The sequence below is a fragment of the Dissoconium aciculare genome, assembly GCF_010015565.1.
Source record: "Dissoconium aciculare CBS 342.82 unplaced genomic scaffold K489scaffold_6, whole genome shotgun sequence".
Classification (NCBI taxonomy): Eukaryota; Fungi; Ascomycota; class Dothideomycetes; order Mycosphaerellales; family Dissoconiaceae; genus Dissoconium; species Dissoconium aciculare.
Genome location: NW_022984956.1, coordinates 828,802 through 842,844, shown reverse-complemented (window position 1 = coordinate 842,844; position 14,043 = coordinate 828,802). Strand labels below are relative to the sequence as shown.

Here is a 14,043-nt window from a genome sequence, read left to right as displayed (position 1 = left end):
CGAAAGTCGTAGTAGTAAGATAGAATGAAGAATAGAACGACGGAGAGGGATCCTTGAGCGACGTGTCGAGTGCCTTGTTGGCGAAGAATGTGGGTGTGCCTGTGTAGTAGATGCAATCCGATTGATCTTGGTTGGTCCTATTGATTTGTTTACAGTGCAAACGGGCGGGGGGTGTCAGCGCGGTTACTGGCGCCCAACAACGCAACCCTAAGTAAGCATTTACAGACCCAGGCACGTGCCAGGTATGTATGTTTGCCCAGATATGGACCCCTGTTTGTCGGTACATGGCACCAGTCTCGCCCATTCGCGTCGCAGCCGCCTCGCCGACGATCTTCTTGCGCGTACATCGCCATCAACCGGAGCCGTAGTACAGCTTCATGCTGATATCATATGTTCTCGCTCTTGATGCGGCAGGACCTGAGCCCGGCCCATGTCTCGAGACGTTGAACCACTGTTTGTGGAATTAACACAAACATTGTAGTAAGTGTACTGTCAGAGGGTCGCCCTCAATGGACACTACCTATAGGTAGGCACTGAACAAATGCAGCCTCTGGCCACGCGAGTGACAGCCCCATTGTATCTCGTGCAGTCAATGGCGATAGATAACGAATGGGAGATGGCAGCCCTGGAGGTAAGCGACAAAGGCGACCAGGAGGACCACGATGCAGACGTAAATACCAGACCACATGACTCTACACACAGTAGTAGGTCCACCGTCCGCCCGCGAATCGTGAACCAGCGCCTTATCACCAGATCACCCGCGCCTACTGCTGGCAGCAACAACTTGTCGACGGACCTCGTGTTCGCTATCTCTGTCCTTAATCCCTTGTTGTACTCCTTCTCTCTTCGCCTCCCTCATACTTCACCATCAACATCACTATATTGCATTTTCGTCACGAATCATACAATATGTGTCGGTACGTGGCTAGCTTATCGTTGGAGCGAAGCAATCCGTGACGAACGCAGTCATCTCAATGATAGAATCACGCCAGATGGTTCGCATACATATCGCCCTCGGAGCCATGCTTGCTCGAGGACGTCCTCGTCACGCCCAAGCATGCTCTGACCCAGCAGGTCCATGACCACTACCTCCCTCACTTGTTGCCTCACGGGCACGACCAAGATTCGGAGAACGATAGCAAAGCTCGAAATATGCTATTCAACATCGACGGTCTTGGAATAGCGTGGTACACGTCCACGAGTGCTGATTTTGGTTGTCTAGATCCTTCAGATGGTTCGTGTCGTGAGGTTGGTGTGAGACGAAATGAGTGCTGTTCGTGCTCTCTGATTCTGATCATCGAATACGCAGGGTTTGAGGCCTGCCATGTACAAGACAATCCAGCCGCCGCTCAACGACATGAATTTCCGGTCGATCTGTGCGAATACTGAAACTCGTGTCTTGTTTGCTCATATTCGTGCCGCATCAGGGACCTCCATCACGCCAGTAAACAATCATCCCTTCGTATTTGGACGACACGCGTTCATGCACAATGGTGCCATCAGCAACTTCATGGACATCAAGCGCGAGGTCTGCAACAGCATGAGTCAGGCCGCCTATGCAAACATCCAGGGAGCGACGGATTCAGAGTATGCTGCCTCGTAGACTTTTCGTGTATTCTGGCTGAAAATATTCATTGACTTTCAGACACATGGCTGGTCTTTATATGACTTTTCTGACGAAAAATGGTGGACCCGCATCATTCGAGAAACGGTATCCTGCCGCTGAGATGGCGGAGGCGATGCATCAGACAGTGGCGACGATCATTCAATTACAAATCCAACATTTCGGGTCAGACAAGAAGCCAAACAGCCTCAATTTATGTGCCACAGATGGCACCCGACTCGTAGCCTATCGATTCCGTAACCATGCCAAATCACAACCTCCGAGTTTGTACTACAGCACCAAGGTATACTACCTCTCCCACTTGAGACATCATTGTCCTCTGTTACAAAGCTGACCAAGTCAACCAGGCCGGAACAACGCTGAATCGCAAGTATCCCGACAATCCCGACAACGAGGACCGTCCGCAGAGGGCACAAGGAATTCCTGAGGACCAGCATGGTAAGCATCTCATCGTCGCCAGTGAGCCCAGCACGTACAAAGACAATGACTGGGAGTTGATTGGGAGGAATCAATTCCTCCTCGCGGATCCGGACGGGACCTTTGAGGTCAAGGATGCCCCGTACGGTGTCGACTGGGATGGACAATGATCTACATGAAGCGGTATTCAGTAGTGGGTATCAATATAAACGCGCAAGTACACTTCCATGTTACTAGTGGATAGGACTCACAAAGGCTGCGAGATGTTGCACGACGGTCGTACATTCTTGGTACAATGTTATGAATCATCAATCTAAAACTCTCCAACGCCGAGAAATGCCGCACGATTTCGTTCCTCACCTCATGACCATCTGATCGCTCACAAGCGGGTTCCTATTGTCTCGACTTAAATTCCCCAAACGCCGTCCAAACTCATACATCATTTCAAATATCCTCGGATAGCTCAAAAGTTTGTCTCAACGTACTCTTCGAAGATGGTCATTCTGTGATCTGCAGCTAGATGGTATGATGCCATGCATGTTTTTAAGGCGGTAACAAGTGTACTGATACCACTTGCCTCGTACTTATTCAAGTAGCGTACTGTGAGCCACTGTGATAGCATCGATTAATCAATACCGGGTCTCTTCTCTCGAAGACCGCGACGTTTTGGTTATGGTGCGTCGAATCTGGCTTTGGCTTGGGTGGATCGACGTCGCCCCAATCGATGTTGTATGTGTAGGTCATGGTCTTTTTGGCAGGAGGTTTCTCTCCCAGCTTGAAATCAGATTGCAGGGAGGTCGCCCTCTTCCGCACAAGCTGGATCTTTTGGAATGCCAATGTCTTTTGCGCAGGCTGAAATGTCTCCAATGGAGAGACTTCATCTTCAAGTGTCATGGATACCTCAAGAGGTTCGGGGATGTCCAGATCCAGGGAATGCGTCGCCTCTTGAGCATCGACCGCGAAGTTCTTGTCTGAAACGGAGGCTCTCGTACTGTCACCGCAGCCAATTCTGACGCTGGCTTTCAACGGCGTCCGGACCACGAGCCTGAGACGACGAAATGCGCGTTGCCATCTCTTTCGTTGCTCTTGAACAGGCGTGGGATACATCACTGATGCGGTGGCGAACGTCAGAGCATATCCACGCAGGAAGTGATGCATCAGTTCAGGTATAGCAACCGATGTGCCATCGACACAAAGGGTAGGGAGCGTGGTTGGGCTGAAGATGTTCCTAGCGCTCTTGACCTGCTTAGAGTCGTTGTGGACGTAATTGACAATTACCGCGCATGATTTGGCCAACATTCGCTCGGCAACATTCATGCAGCTCTTGGGGTGTCGCCAAACGCCGATGTAGCATGCAGCTTCTCGGCAGCTCGTCAAAGGATGGGCGACGGCTACTTCGAGACGAGGGGACGTCTTCGGCGCGACGAGGCGCGCGCTTTGTAGAGTAGTGGCCAGAGTTGTGTATTGTTCTTTCAAAATGCGGCTGATTTCTGTAGCATTGGGTCGTTCCTTAGGATCCGGATCAAGCATTCGATAACACAGCCTGATTGCGGTCCAATCGTACGCCTCTAACTGTTGTTTCGCAAAGCTTTGTAGCCACATGCGCAAGCGATTTATGTGCCTGCAGTATATAACGCACTTCTCGGCGTTCGGACTCATCTGCAATATGAATGCATTGAGTTCCTCGAGGGTGCGACCATGTTGTATGGTGATCATCTCCAGAAATACGCAACCCAGGCTAAAGATGTCGCTCTTATGTGTAGGGGTCCTTCCGCTGAGAGCTCCTGGTGGACTGTACTTCGGTGTTAACATGATACGCTTGGGCGTATCGGTTGCATGCCTGGTAGTCGCTGCACTGCGCTGAACAAGCCCGAGATCCTGATGCTTGATAAGAGGTTGCGCAAATCCAAGGTCTGCGATATGGACATCATTGTTGAAAATCAGTATATTTTCAGGCTTGAGATCTCCATGACGAAATTGGCATTTTTCGTGCATATGTTCGACGGCGGACGCAAGTGAAAGATACCAATTGGCTATGCTGCTGCGTCTCTCAGGCCATTTTGACGGCTGCAGCAGATATCTTTTAAGGTCACAATCGGCGACAGGCTCCATGACGACGTTAAGAGCCTGCTCTTCGATGTATGCCGCGACGAAGCGAGCGATGTTTGGGTGATCGAACTTCTGCAAAAGTTCGATCTCTTGGAGATGCGCAGACTGATCAGGATCGCCCACTCTCCATTTTGTGAATCTTTTCCGGGCGAAAACCTCTTGAGTTGACGTCAATTTGACTTGATCACCAGATGTAAGTTTGACCTTGTCCACAGTCCCAAAACTGCCGCGTCCGAGATCATGGACATGCGAGAATGACACCACAGATTTGGTGTTCTCGGTCCAGGACCGAACTGTCTGCAGAGTTCGAGAATGGCAAATGAGGAAGTTCATGCTATCATCTTCTGGCTTATGACCCCTGGTGTAAATGATTGAAGTGGCTTGCTCATACACCCCCGATCTCTTTCCCTCGTCAATCTGCAGACCACAGAGGATATCAATCCAGATGTACTGGTAGCCCATGTCTTTGGTCATAGCAATTGCTTGCTTGAGAAGATCTCCGACACTTTTAGGTAGCCTGGCGCATTTCTTAGAAGCTCTCGTCCACATTATGAAATGTTTCAAGTGAGGACAATGATCGAGTGCCATGGTGTAGTCCAAGGCAAGATACTTTGCGTTGAGGGGCTTGTGCACCACGCGCCTATGGAGGGTATCGACCAGCGAGATTGTGTCCGGGGACGAGATCGCGTAACATTTGTCTTGCAGAGATTGAATTTCCAGCTGCGCGTGCATGCAGCCGCCTGGAGAATGGTTCGCATACTGACTGTATCCCGAGAACGAATACGAGGGCTCGCTTTGCCCGCCGTATCTACTTTGAGAGCCTCCGGGGAATAGCCCAGAGCTTGCGTTGGCACCGGAGGAACCACCGTTATCGCTGCCAGGTTGGTCCCTGTCGTCTGCGTCCGGGCGATCACGAAGCTCCCATGGGCCATTGGGAATCCGATCCAGGCAGTGATTCTTGAGGTGGGTGATGTACTCAACCCATGAATTCAGGGGCTGGGCACATTGCCGAACGCCGTCCCAGTACGGACACTCTGTCGGGAAATAAGCCGAAAAGTCTACCTTGGATCTCTCTTTCGCAGTTGCGTTGTCTTCGCCAGTCAGCCCGTGGGCGTCACGAAGGTGTTTCGCAATTTTGTCAGCCCGATGACAAACGAAATTATTGATCCTTCGTTGGCGACAAGGTTGGCAGTGCCAGAAATCTTGAGGGTATTTGGTCTGGATGTGGCGTTTGAAATTGTCGTACTTATCCGAGGAGAACGGACAGTGGGGACACTTAAACACTTGATTAGGAGGACCTTGCCTCGCTTGTGCGCTTTCGCCGCAGGGTGAATGATTTTTGCGAGCCGCAAGCCTTTCCACGTCCTGAAGAGCTTGTGAAAGGCGTTGTGATACATCTTGAGGTACCCCTTGTGGTACAGCTTGGGGCCTGTCTTGCTGTATCACCTGGGGTTCGCCCTGTACTATGCCTCGAAGTGTCATGTGTGCGATGTCCGAGTCTACGCTTTGTGGTATGGTCTGAAATGCATCCTGTGGTATCTGACTCCCTGTGGTGTTGGAGGCCGGATCCTGATGGAAATTTGCTACAAGCCAAGTGCGGACAGCGGCAGGATCCAAACTCTCGAGGATAGCAAGAGCGTTGATCTCATCATCTCGTGGGAAGCGATGTTCGCTTTTCCATTTTGTTTGGTAGCGATGGAATATCGACATCTGTTCGTCAGTCACTGTTCCATTGGTAAAGGGTGGTTCGTGGCCCAGGACAGTGCTCGTAAGCGCTTCCGCGTTTCCAGTGTGACTTAGGCACACCTCTGGTGTTGGGGGAAAGCACGGATCGGACTTTTCAGCAATCTCAGCTGATAAGCCCGACATGTCTGCGCCGCCGGCACTAATAGAGCTGAAGATGCCATCGTGGAAATGTCCAGCTGCGACGGGATTGGAGGATCTGGAGGATCCCTGAATGGATGCGGAGGAAGTCGAGGTTGCGTACCAATCATGATTTCGGGGGACTTGCAGGTTTTGATTACAAAGGTTGAGAGGTAATGGCGGATAGTTTTGTTCTTGTCCACTTTGATATGGATCAGGATCCGAATGTTCCACATGAAGATCGGGGTTCAACGCAAGCTGAGGTGTGCTAGCCTGAACAAAGTTGGTCGTGAAGGCCTCTTCGAAGACTCGAACATTATATTGACCGTGAATCAACTAAAACAGAGGTTAGACAATACCTAATGCATGCAGATGGTTAGGCAAGCATCGAATAAAGGGAGGCCTCACACAGTATGACCCCCAAACACTGCATCCCAGGCATGTATTTTCGGCGCCGGCGAAGCCGTCTGGGCCCGGTACCCCAGACATTTGGTTGTGCAACTGCCGGCGTAGCCTGTCGAAGAGTCCCTCTTGCTTGGGGTATTCATTAGCAACCGACGGTCTTGAAAACTTGTGTCCGAAGTTCCAACTAGATCATATTCAAAATCGATCAAGATGAACGCATATAGCGAGTTTCAACGACCGCGTTGGTAGGTCCAAAGAAACTACGCTGCGATGTGTTACCATGGAAATTTCGCGACATTTATCACTACTATGACTGGGTACACACGGGCATTGCCCAGCGCCCTCTCTGACTCGATCTCCTACGTAGGTAGGGAGCAGCTCCGACGACGCCAGCAACGCCGGCACCGCCTGAGGGAGCTGGAGGCCCATTCGCAAGGTTTCAGGGCGACTAGGGTCGCATGCATGCGTGTGGAAATTACATGATGCATTGCAGATTGAGGCGGAGGCTTTGGTATCAACATGCACATTGGTGAACTTTCAAGGTTGGGAGTGCCCGGTGAAGAATAGCAATGACGCTGGAAACGGAACGGTGGAAGAAAAACATGTTCGGCTGGGTTAGCCCACAAATGGGTGCCACTAAGAGGGCCGTTTCACTAGAGCCCGCCCAGATGGCAACCCAAAGTCTCCCCACACACCTGGGCACCTGGGCAAGGTCGGATTGCGCAAGTAAGGGAACATTAGGTGTGCCAACGGGTTGCAGATGCCGCCATTATTGATCCTTCCATTATTGGCGGGACGATGATGCAACTGCGCAGGTGGACTGCAATTCTTCATGACCAGGACGCCCGAGGGAGGAGAATGTGGCCATGCAAATCCATCATGCGCGTCGCAAGACTTCCATTCGGACCCGGGCTTCTCGTTGACAGCCCTGCAGTGTACGGTTTTCAGGTGCTATCAAACTACGGTGGATTTCCGCAAGATGATTAGACGTCTACGTGAAGCGAAATGCACAGCATTTTCATGATGAAATTGGACAAGGAGATGACATTCATGTAATGATCTGTCGAACGTGAAATGATCATCCAACGTCGCTCGGGAGCTTCGAGACATAGACATTTGAAGTTGACGAGCAAGTTGACGAGCTCTCGTGAGATCATGTAACATGCCCTGATCATGGGATGTCCGGTACTCTATTTCATACTTCTGCGGGTAATGGTGTGAGAATGTCAGGTACAGTATACATGGAGACCTTGGAAGCAACAAGGTGCGCTCTTTTCCTTCGATGACAGCTATAATCCAAGCTGACGGGCGGCGCAATTAGCGCCACCTGGGCAGACATCGTCTCAAGCAGCTAATAACTTGGTGCCCAGGTGATGACGAAAAATCTCCGAGTCGGCTCGGGCTTGGACGAAGAGCTTGTTAGCAGCGGCTGACAATCCGACACGGTCAATCTGTGCGAACACCTGCATGATGCCTTAAAATTGTTCCCTCGGCCGTTTGCGCGTTGGTTCATCTGTTGGTGTGGATATGGTTGTTCTAGGCTCGGCGCTCGTGGAGGTACAAAGTTCCGCCAAGACAAGCAAGAGTTCACATTGATTGAGGCTGTGTTCTTCTGTTGGCCCAGATGCTCTGTCATCGTTGCAGTGCGACTAGACATCCCGCCAGCACAGCCCTCGGAGCGTGCGAGTCTGCCTTTCCATCCGGAAACATTGGACAGAACACGAGACAATTTATTACACACCATGATTTCGGTTTTGCATTTCCCCACATCACAGTTCTCTACTGCGACGCGTCTCGAACGCCTTTTTCCGCGTGAAATTCGACGCGGCCATCCATCAGCCCCAACCGATGACTGCACAATAACATCGCCTCGTTTCATTCGTGACCGCGGGTTTCTCGCGATCTTGCAAAAAATTCGAACAGCCCAGGCTTTACGTCATATTGACGCCTGAAAGTCAATGCTGCGTATTGAACTTTTATTACTCGCTAATCTCTCCCCGGGGTACACCAGTCGGCGCTGCCTGCAGTATTTGTTAAAGGGTTGAACACTCTCGGAACTCTAGCTTGAACTGACCTCGACAAGGCGCCTGCTCGCACGCCAAACCTGTAGAAGATTATCCTCTGCCGTGGTGCACATGACCCAAGGATCGTTCCTGTTCCAAGAGAAATCGCTAATTCTGTTGGTGTGACCTCCGTGCATGAACAACATCTCTGGTGGCCCATCTTCGGCATCTTCCGGCGTTTGCTCGGCGCCCGCTCTTGAAAGATCCCAGAATATCGTGCGTCGGTCTTCAGAACTCGATGCGATGATCGCCGGGTCATGTGGATGCCAGTCAACTTTCGTGATCACTTCGCGATGGCCTTCAAGGCTGTGGATCTTGCCGTGTTCTGGGAATCGCAGATCGAAGACACCGACTGTCTTGTCCGCCGAACCAGTGCAAAAGAGCTTGTCATATTTCGGATGGAATGATAGAGTGTTGATGGCGTCAGTATGGGCGTTCTTGAACAAGATTGCAGGCCGTTCATTTGTGTCGGAGCGCAAATCCATGAATTGCATAGTCATGTCGTCCGATACCGAGCCGAAGAAGTTCTGTCCGTACAACGCATGGTATTGTACATCGTTGACTGTTGCCGAGTGATGAGTAAATCGTCGGGCTGGTGATATGTCCGAGTTTTCGACACTGAAGTCGCGCTTTACGTCCCACAAGCACACGCTGGTGTCTTCCGAACCCGTCAAGAGCTGCCCTTCGACAAACGGATTCCATTCCAGGCCAAATCCTTCAGCAGTGTGACCCCTGAGTGTCGCTTGCGGCTTGACATCCTCCTTGTTCGCAGGCTCGCTCGTGTGCTTGGTACGATCCCAAATATAAACATTGTTGTTGTTTGCCCAGGTCGCAATGATGTTTGGATTTTGTGGTTGATAGCGCGCCTTGTTGACCTCGCCAGGATGAACGATCTTCTGGTCGATGGAGAAGGTGATAGGTTCTTTGCTCGCACCGTGTCCTCCCAGCTCTTCTGACGCTGCATTATACTCTGCGACGGTCATTGGTGGAGGGTTCGGAAGCTCAATGCGCGCGATTTGAAGGTAGTCTGTTGAGCTACCGGATGTGTGTGTGCCCAGAAGAAGTCGGTGTTTACGGAATGGCTTTCCAGGTACCTCTTGAACGTCCGGAAGCCATTGTGCAGTCAGTGTCGGCCATTCCAAAGCCCGACTGTACAATACATCGTACAAGAATACTGCGTTCTTTTTCCATATCTTGTATTCTTCGTTGATTATCTTGTTCTGGATGATCTCACGGTCCTCAATCGACTGGCCCTGCAGGGCATCTGCTTGCAAATATGAGCTTACAGTCGCATGCTTTCACAGCCAACAGAGGTCATGATTCGACGCTGGTAACGGTTCTTACCATTCTCGTCCATCCTGGGTTATTAGAGGTTCGGGCACAAGATCTCGCGTGCGGTAAGTGTCGTCGTCGTTGTTGGTGAATCTGGCGATTTGACGGGTGGTGGGTCAAACAGGATTGACTCGCGCTTTGATCTGTCGATCGAATTTCATAGAGCTTGTACTGAAGCTTGTGATTATGGGAATAGGCTGCATGCGTGTCAATGCGACGCGAGCGCGCGAGAGCAGGCGAATTAAGTGGCGGCACGATCCGAGGGCTAGCTTCTACCAATTGTCGATGACCACATGCAAAGCGCATTTGGGAGAATATATACATTTCGTTGTGGCGCGACCTAAAGCCCTTCTTCTTCTTTCATAGACTCCGTGTCTGAAAGTCGTCGTCGTACAGTTTTTGTCACCTCTTTCTTCCATCGTTTCATGTGCCATCCCCTCTGGCCTTATCCTTACACTATCCTCGTACTGCGTATTTGGATAAAGTAGCGAACATGGGTGTTCCAAAGTTTTTCCGATGGCTCTCCGAGCGTTATCCAACCATATCGCAGTTGATTGCTGAGAATCGCATTCCCGAGTTCGACAATCTCTACCTTGACATGAATGGTATTATTCACAACTGTACTCATAACGACAGCGACTCTGCTACAAAGGCTCGCGTATCAGAAGAGGACATGTTCATCAAGATCTTCAACTATATCGAACATCTTTTTGGCAAGATCAAACCTCAAAAGCTTTTCTTTCTGGCCATCGACGGTGTTGCCCCGCGAGCGAAGATGAATCAGCAGCGTTCGCGTCGTTTTCGAACTGCACTTGACGCTGAGCGTGCTCGTGACAAGGCGGTAGCGGAGGGTCTGGCCCTTCCAAAAGAGGATCCGTTCGATTCAAACTGTATTACGCCCGGCACAGATTTCATGGCGCGCCTCACTCGTCAGCTGAAGTATTTCATCGCGAAGAAGATCAGCGAAGACGTTGAGTGGCAAGGCTGCGACATTGTTCTTTCGGGCCACGAAGTCCCTGGAGAAGGAGAACACAAAATCATGGAATACATCCGCCAGGCAAAGAGTCAACCCAACTACAATCCGAATGTGCGCCATTGCTGTTACGGTCTAGACGCTGACCTCATCATGTTGGGACTGCTTTCTCATGACCCGCATTTCTGCTTACTTCGAGAAGAGGTCACTTTTGGCCGCAAGAGTCAAGCCAAGAGTCAAGAACTCGAACATCAAAACTTCTACCTGATGCATTTGTGCATTGTTCGCGAGTACCTGGAACTCGAATTCCAGGAATTAAAAGAACCTGGCAAGTTGCCTGGGATTACATTTGATATGGAAAGAATCATAGATGATTTCATTCTCATGGCGTTCTTCGTCGGCAACGATTTCCTTCCGAATTTGCCCCATTTACACATCAACGAAGGGGCGCTGGCGCTCATGTTTGAGACCTACCGGAAGGTACTGCCTCAAGCTGGAGGATACATCAACGACGGAGGTGTCATTGATCTGAGAAGACTCGGACTTCTGCTCAATGAACTGAGTCAAGTGGAATTCCGCCATTTTGAGCAGGAAAATTCCGACGCAAGCTGGATGAGGGACAAGAGCGTCCACCAAGTCGATGTAATGGAGAAGGTGAAGAGGAGAGGGATTCAGAGCATGACCTCCGGACAGAGGGTGCTGTATCAGAAGATCAAGCAATATGTCAACAGTCGCGCGGCCTCCGATGGCGATTTGCCTCCCCTTGGGATGTCCGCGTCGCTGAACGCCGCAGATCGCGCCTTTGTCGAGCAGCTGGCTAGCGGTCTTCACCTGGAGTGCAAAAGTATCCTGGATGATGATGGAAACCGACACTTGTCGCTGAGTCTGCCACCGCGCATCAGCGAAGATGACGACGAGGAGGACGAAGAATCCCAGAATGCGCTGCTTCGAGTATTCAAGCAGTACGACCGGGCCAAGATTGAGGACCTCTCCGCGTCGGATGCGCAATTGAAGGCGCAGGAAAAGTATGACAAGCATTTCCAAGGATGGAAGAACAAATACTACACCTCGAAGTTCGAGTGGGATGCCGAAAATGATGACGAAATCAAGAAACTCACCGAGAATTATGTGCAAGGTTTGCAATGGGTGCTTTTCTACTATTACCGCGGCATTGCCTCCTGGCCCTGGTATTACCAATATCACTACTCGCCTATGATTAGTGATGTGAAGAAGGGACTGGGTGCCGACATGAATTTCAAGCTCGGCCAACCCTTCCGGCCATTCCAGCAGCTCATGGGTGTCTTGCCGGATCGTAGCAAGAGCATTGTGCCTAAGGTTTACTGGGATTTGATGACCAACCCAAGCAGTCCAATCGTTGACTTTTACCCTCGCGATTTCGAACTCGATATGAATGGCAAAAAAATGGAGTGGGAGGCGGTCGTAAAGATCCCTTTCATTGACGAAACCCGTTTGCTCCAGGCGATGGCGTCGAAAGACCCACTGCTTTCGGAGGCGGAAAAGAAGCGCAACGAATTTGGAGTGAGCTTGAAGTTCACTTTCTCTAGCCAGGTGGATTACACATATCCCAGCACAATCCCTGGTGTCTTCCCGGACCTTGAGCACTGCCATGTCGTCGAGAATATCTACGAACTGCCTACTATGGATGGCTTGGATGTCTATGTAGGGTTGATGGACGGTGTCAAGCTTGGCGAGGCTGCTCTTGCCGGATTTCCTAGCTTGCGTACCCTCCCTTCCAATGGCATGCTGGGCTTCCACGGCGTGTCAGTCTTCCAGCAAGAGAGCCGAAATGAAAGCATGGTCATCACTCTTGCGGACAGTGAAACGACAAGCACAGTTTCCCATGCCAAACAGAAGCTGGGTAAAGCAGTCCACATCGGCTATCCCTTCTTGCAGGAAGGCAAGGTCTACAGCGTCAGCGACGAGCTCTTCACTTATTCACTTCAGAACCCCAACCTTCCTGCCGAGGGGACAAATGTCATCTCACAAGAACACTCACACCGCGAGATTGAAGACTGGAAGAAAAAAGCAACGCGAATTGAGAAGGTGTACAGCACACGTTTAGGCATTGTTATTGGTCCTGTGGAGAGCCTCGTCCAGATTGAGCCCCTCGTTGGCCTTCGCAAGACTGATTTGGGTGCTACCGTCAAAGACTATGCACAAATCCAGGGCATCGAGGTCGATTATGCCAGTCAAACCGTCGTTGACCGTGTTGTCAGCGAGGATCAGCGCTTCCTTGAGAAGTCTGCCTTGCCGATCGAGCAAGATTTCCCGCTCGGCACACGCGCCTTTTTCTTGGGCGACATGGCGCACGGTCGGCCACTTGAGGTCACAGGCCACGTCGGCGGCGATAAGTTAGAAGTCTGGGTATCAGTACTCGTCGCGCGAGAGCCTGAATTTGGCCGCAACCTTGTTCAACAGGCGGAACGATCACTCGCATACACTCCGTCCTACGCTGTGGCGCGACAATTGCATCTACACCCGCTGGTGCTATCGAAGTTGACGTCAGCGTTCAATGTCCATTCGTCAGGCCTGAGACTGAACATTGGTCTCAATCTCAAATTCGAATCCAAGGGGCTCAAGGTGCTAGGCTACAGTCGCAAATCCGCCAACGGCTGGGAGTACTCGCCGAAGGCTATCGATCTGATTGCACAGTACATGGTCAAATTCCCCGAGTTCATTGCGAGGATCTCTGCCAATCCATCTGGAGACAACTGGGAGGACACCGCTTTTTACCCCGACCCACAGGAGGCCAAGGCGAAGATGAAGGAGATCGGTCAGTGGCTGAAGAGCGTCGAGACCAAGTCTTTCGAGAAAGTCCCACTAGACGCAGAACAGCTGGACGGTGATACTGTGATGGCTATCCAAGCCGCAGCCGATGCGAATGCTGCTCAGCCTGTCGCTATGCAAGGTCAAAAAATAGGCGGTGTTCCTCGCATGGCGCTTCTCAAGCCTTCCGAGGCTCAGCTGCGAACTCAGTTACAGCACTTCTCTCTCGGAGATCGCGTTGTATATGTACTCGAATCTGGTCGTGTTCCTATCGCCATGAGAGGCACAGTCGTGGGCAAAACGCGGACTCCTAGAAGCACTCTGCTGGATATTGTCTTCGACTCAACCTTCATGAGTGGTACCACGCTGAATGGGCGCTGCTCTCCATTCCGTGGCAGTACCGTGCCTTCGGATGCAGTTCTCAATGTCTCGGATCGACAGGTGCTGGCTCAATCGCAGGCAGCCCGTGA

The 14,043-nt window shown here is 51.2% G+C and overlaps 4 protein-coding genes across 4 annotated transcripts; 1 reads left to right on the top strand and 3 right to left on the bottom strand.

Moving 5' to 3' along the window:
- The first annotated feature begins 722 nt into the window (after window positions 1-722).
- K489DRAFT_380261 (N-terminal nucleophile aminohydrolase) lies at window positions 723-2,385 on the top strand. The gene is made up of 5 exons (XM_033604846.1): window positions 723-917; window positions 993-1,248; window positions 1,310-1,587; window positions 1,646-1,907; window positions 1,972-2,385. Exons 1-5 carry the CDS (start codon window positions 910-912, stop codon window positions 2,209-2,211), a joined length of 1,044 nt encoding a protein of 347 aa, XP_033459913.1. The 5' UTR covers window positions 723-909; the 3' UTR covers window positions 2,212-2,385.
- K489DRAFT_401421 (uncharacterized protein) lies at window positions 2,293-6,914 on the bottom strand. The gene is made up of 2 exons (XM_033607022.1): window positions 6,422-6,914; window positions 2,293-6,349 (listed from the first exon to the last, which is right to left on the bottom strand). The coding sequence occupies exons 1-2, from the start codon at window positions 6,500-6,502 to the stop codon at window positions 2,630-2,632; spliced, it is 3,801 nt and encodes a 1,266-aa protein (XP_033459912.1). The 5' UTR covers window positions 6,503-6,914; the 3' UTR covers window positions 2,293-2,629.
- Window positions 6,915-7,675: 761 nt separating this feature from the next.
- K489DRAFT_219105 (uncharacterized protein) lies at window positions 7,676-8,387 on the bottom strand. The gene has a single exon (XM_033599716.1). It carries the CDS (start codon window positions 8,295-8,297, stop codon window positions 7,770-7,772), a length of 528 nt encoding a protein of 175 aa, XP_033459911.1. The 5' UTR covers window positions 8,298-8,387; the 3' UTR covers window positions 7,676-7,769.
- On the bottom strand, window positions 7,990-10,069 carry K489DRAFT_219101 (nucleosome remodeling complex, CAF-I subunit). The gene is made up of 3 exons (XM_033599715.1): window positions 9,826-10,069; window positions 8,493-9,745; window positions 7,990-8,439 (listed from the first exon to the last, which is right to left on the bottom strand). The coding sequence occupies exons 1-3, from the start codon at window positions 9,836-9,838 to the stop codon at window positions 8,398-8,400; spliced, it is 1,308 nt and encodes a 435-aa protein (XP_033459910.1). The 5' UTR covers window positions 9,839-10,069; the 3' UTR covers window positions 7,990-8,397.
- Window positions 10,070-14,043: the final 3,974 nt, after the last annotated feature.

Bases quoted from the DNA above. Each gene is read 5' to 3' on its own strand.
- K489DRAFT_380261 (XM_033604846.1), top strand. The intron at 1,249-1,309 runs GTTGGTGTGAGA...TCGAATACGCAG, and splicing joins CAGATGGTTCGTGTCGTGAG to GGTTTGAGGCCTGCCATGTA. The intron at 1,588-1,645 runs GTATGCTGCCTC...ATTGACTTTCAG, and splicing joins CAGGGAGCGACGGATTCAGA to ACACATGGCTGGTCTTTATA.
- K489DRAFT_401421 (XM_033607022.1), bottom strand. From the start codon at position 6,502: ATGTCTGGGGTACCGGGCCCAGACGGCTTCGCCGGCGCCGAAAATACA. The intron at 6,350-6,421 runs GTGAGGCCTCCC...CCTCTGTTTTAG, and splicing joins GTGTTTGGGGGTCATACTGT to TTGATTCACGGTCAATATAA.
- K489DRAFT_219105 (XM_033599716.1), bottom strand. From the start codon at position 8,297: ATGAAACGAGGCGATGTTATTGTGCAGTCATCGGTTGGGGCTGATGGA.
- K489DRAFT_219101 (XM_033599715.1), bottom strand. The intron at 8,440-8,492 runs GTCAGTTCAAGC...CAAATACTGCAG, and splicing joins CGAGCAGGCGCCTTGTCGAG to GCAGCGCCGACTGGTGTACC.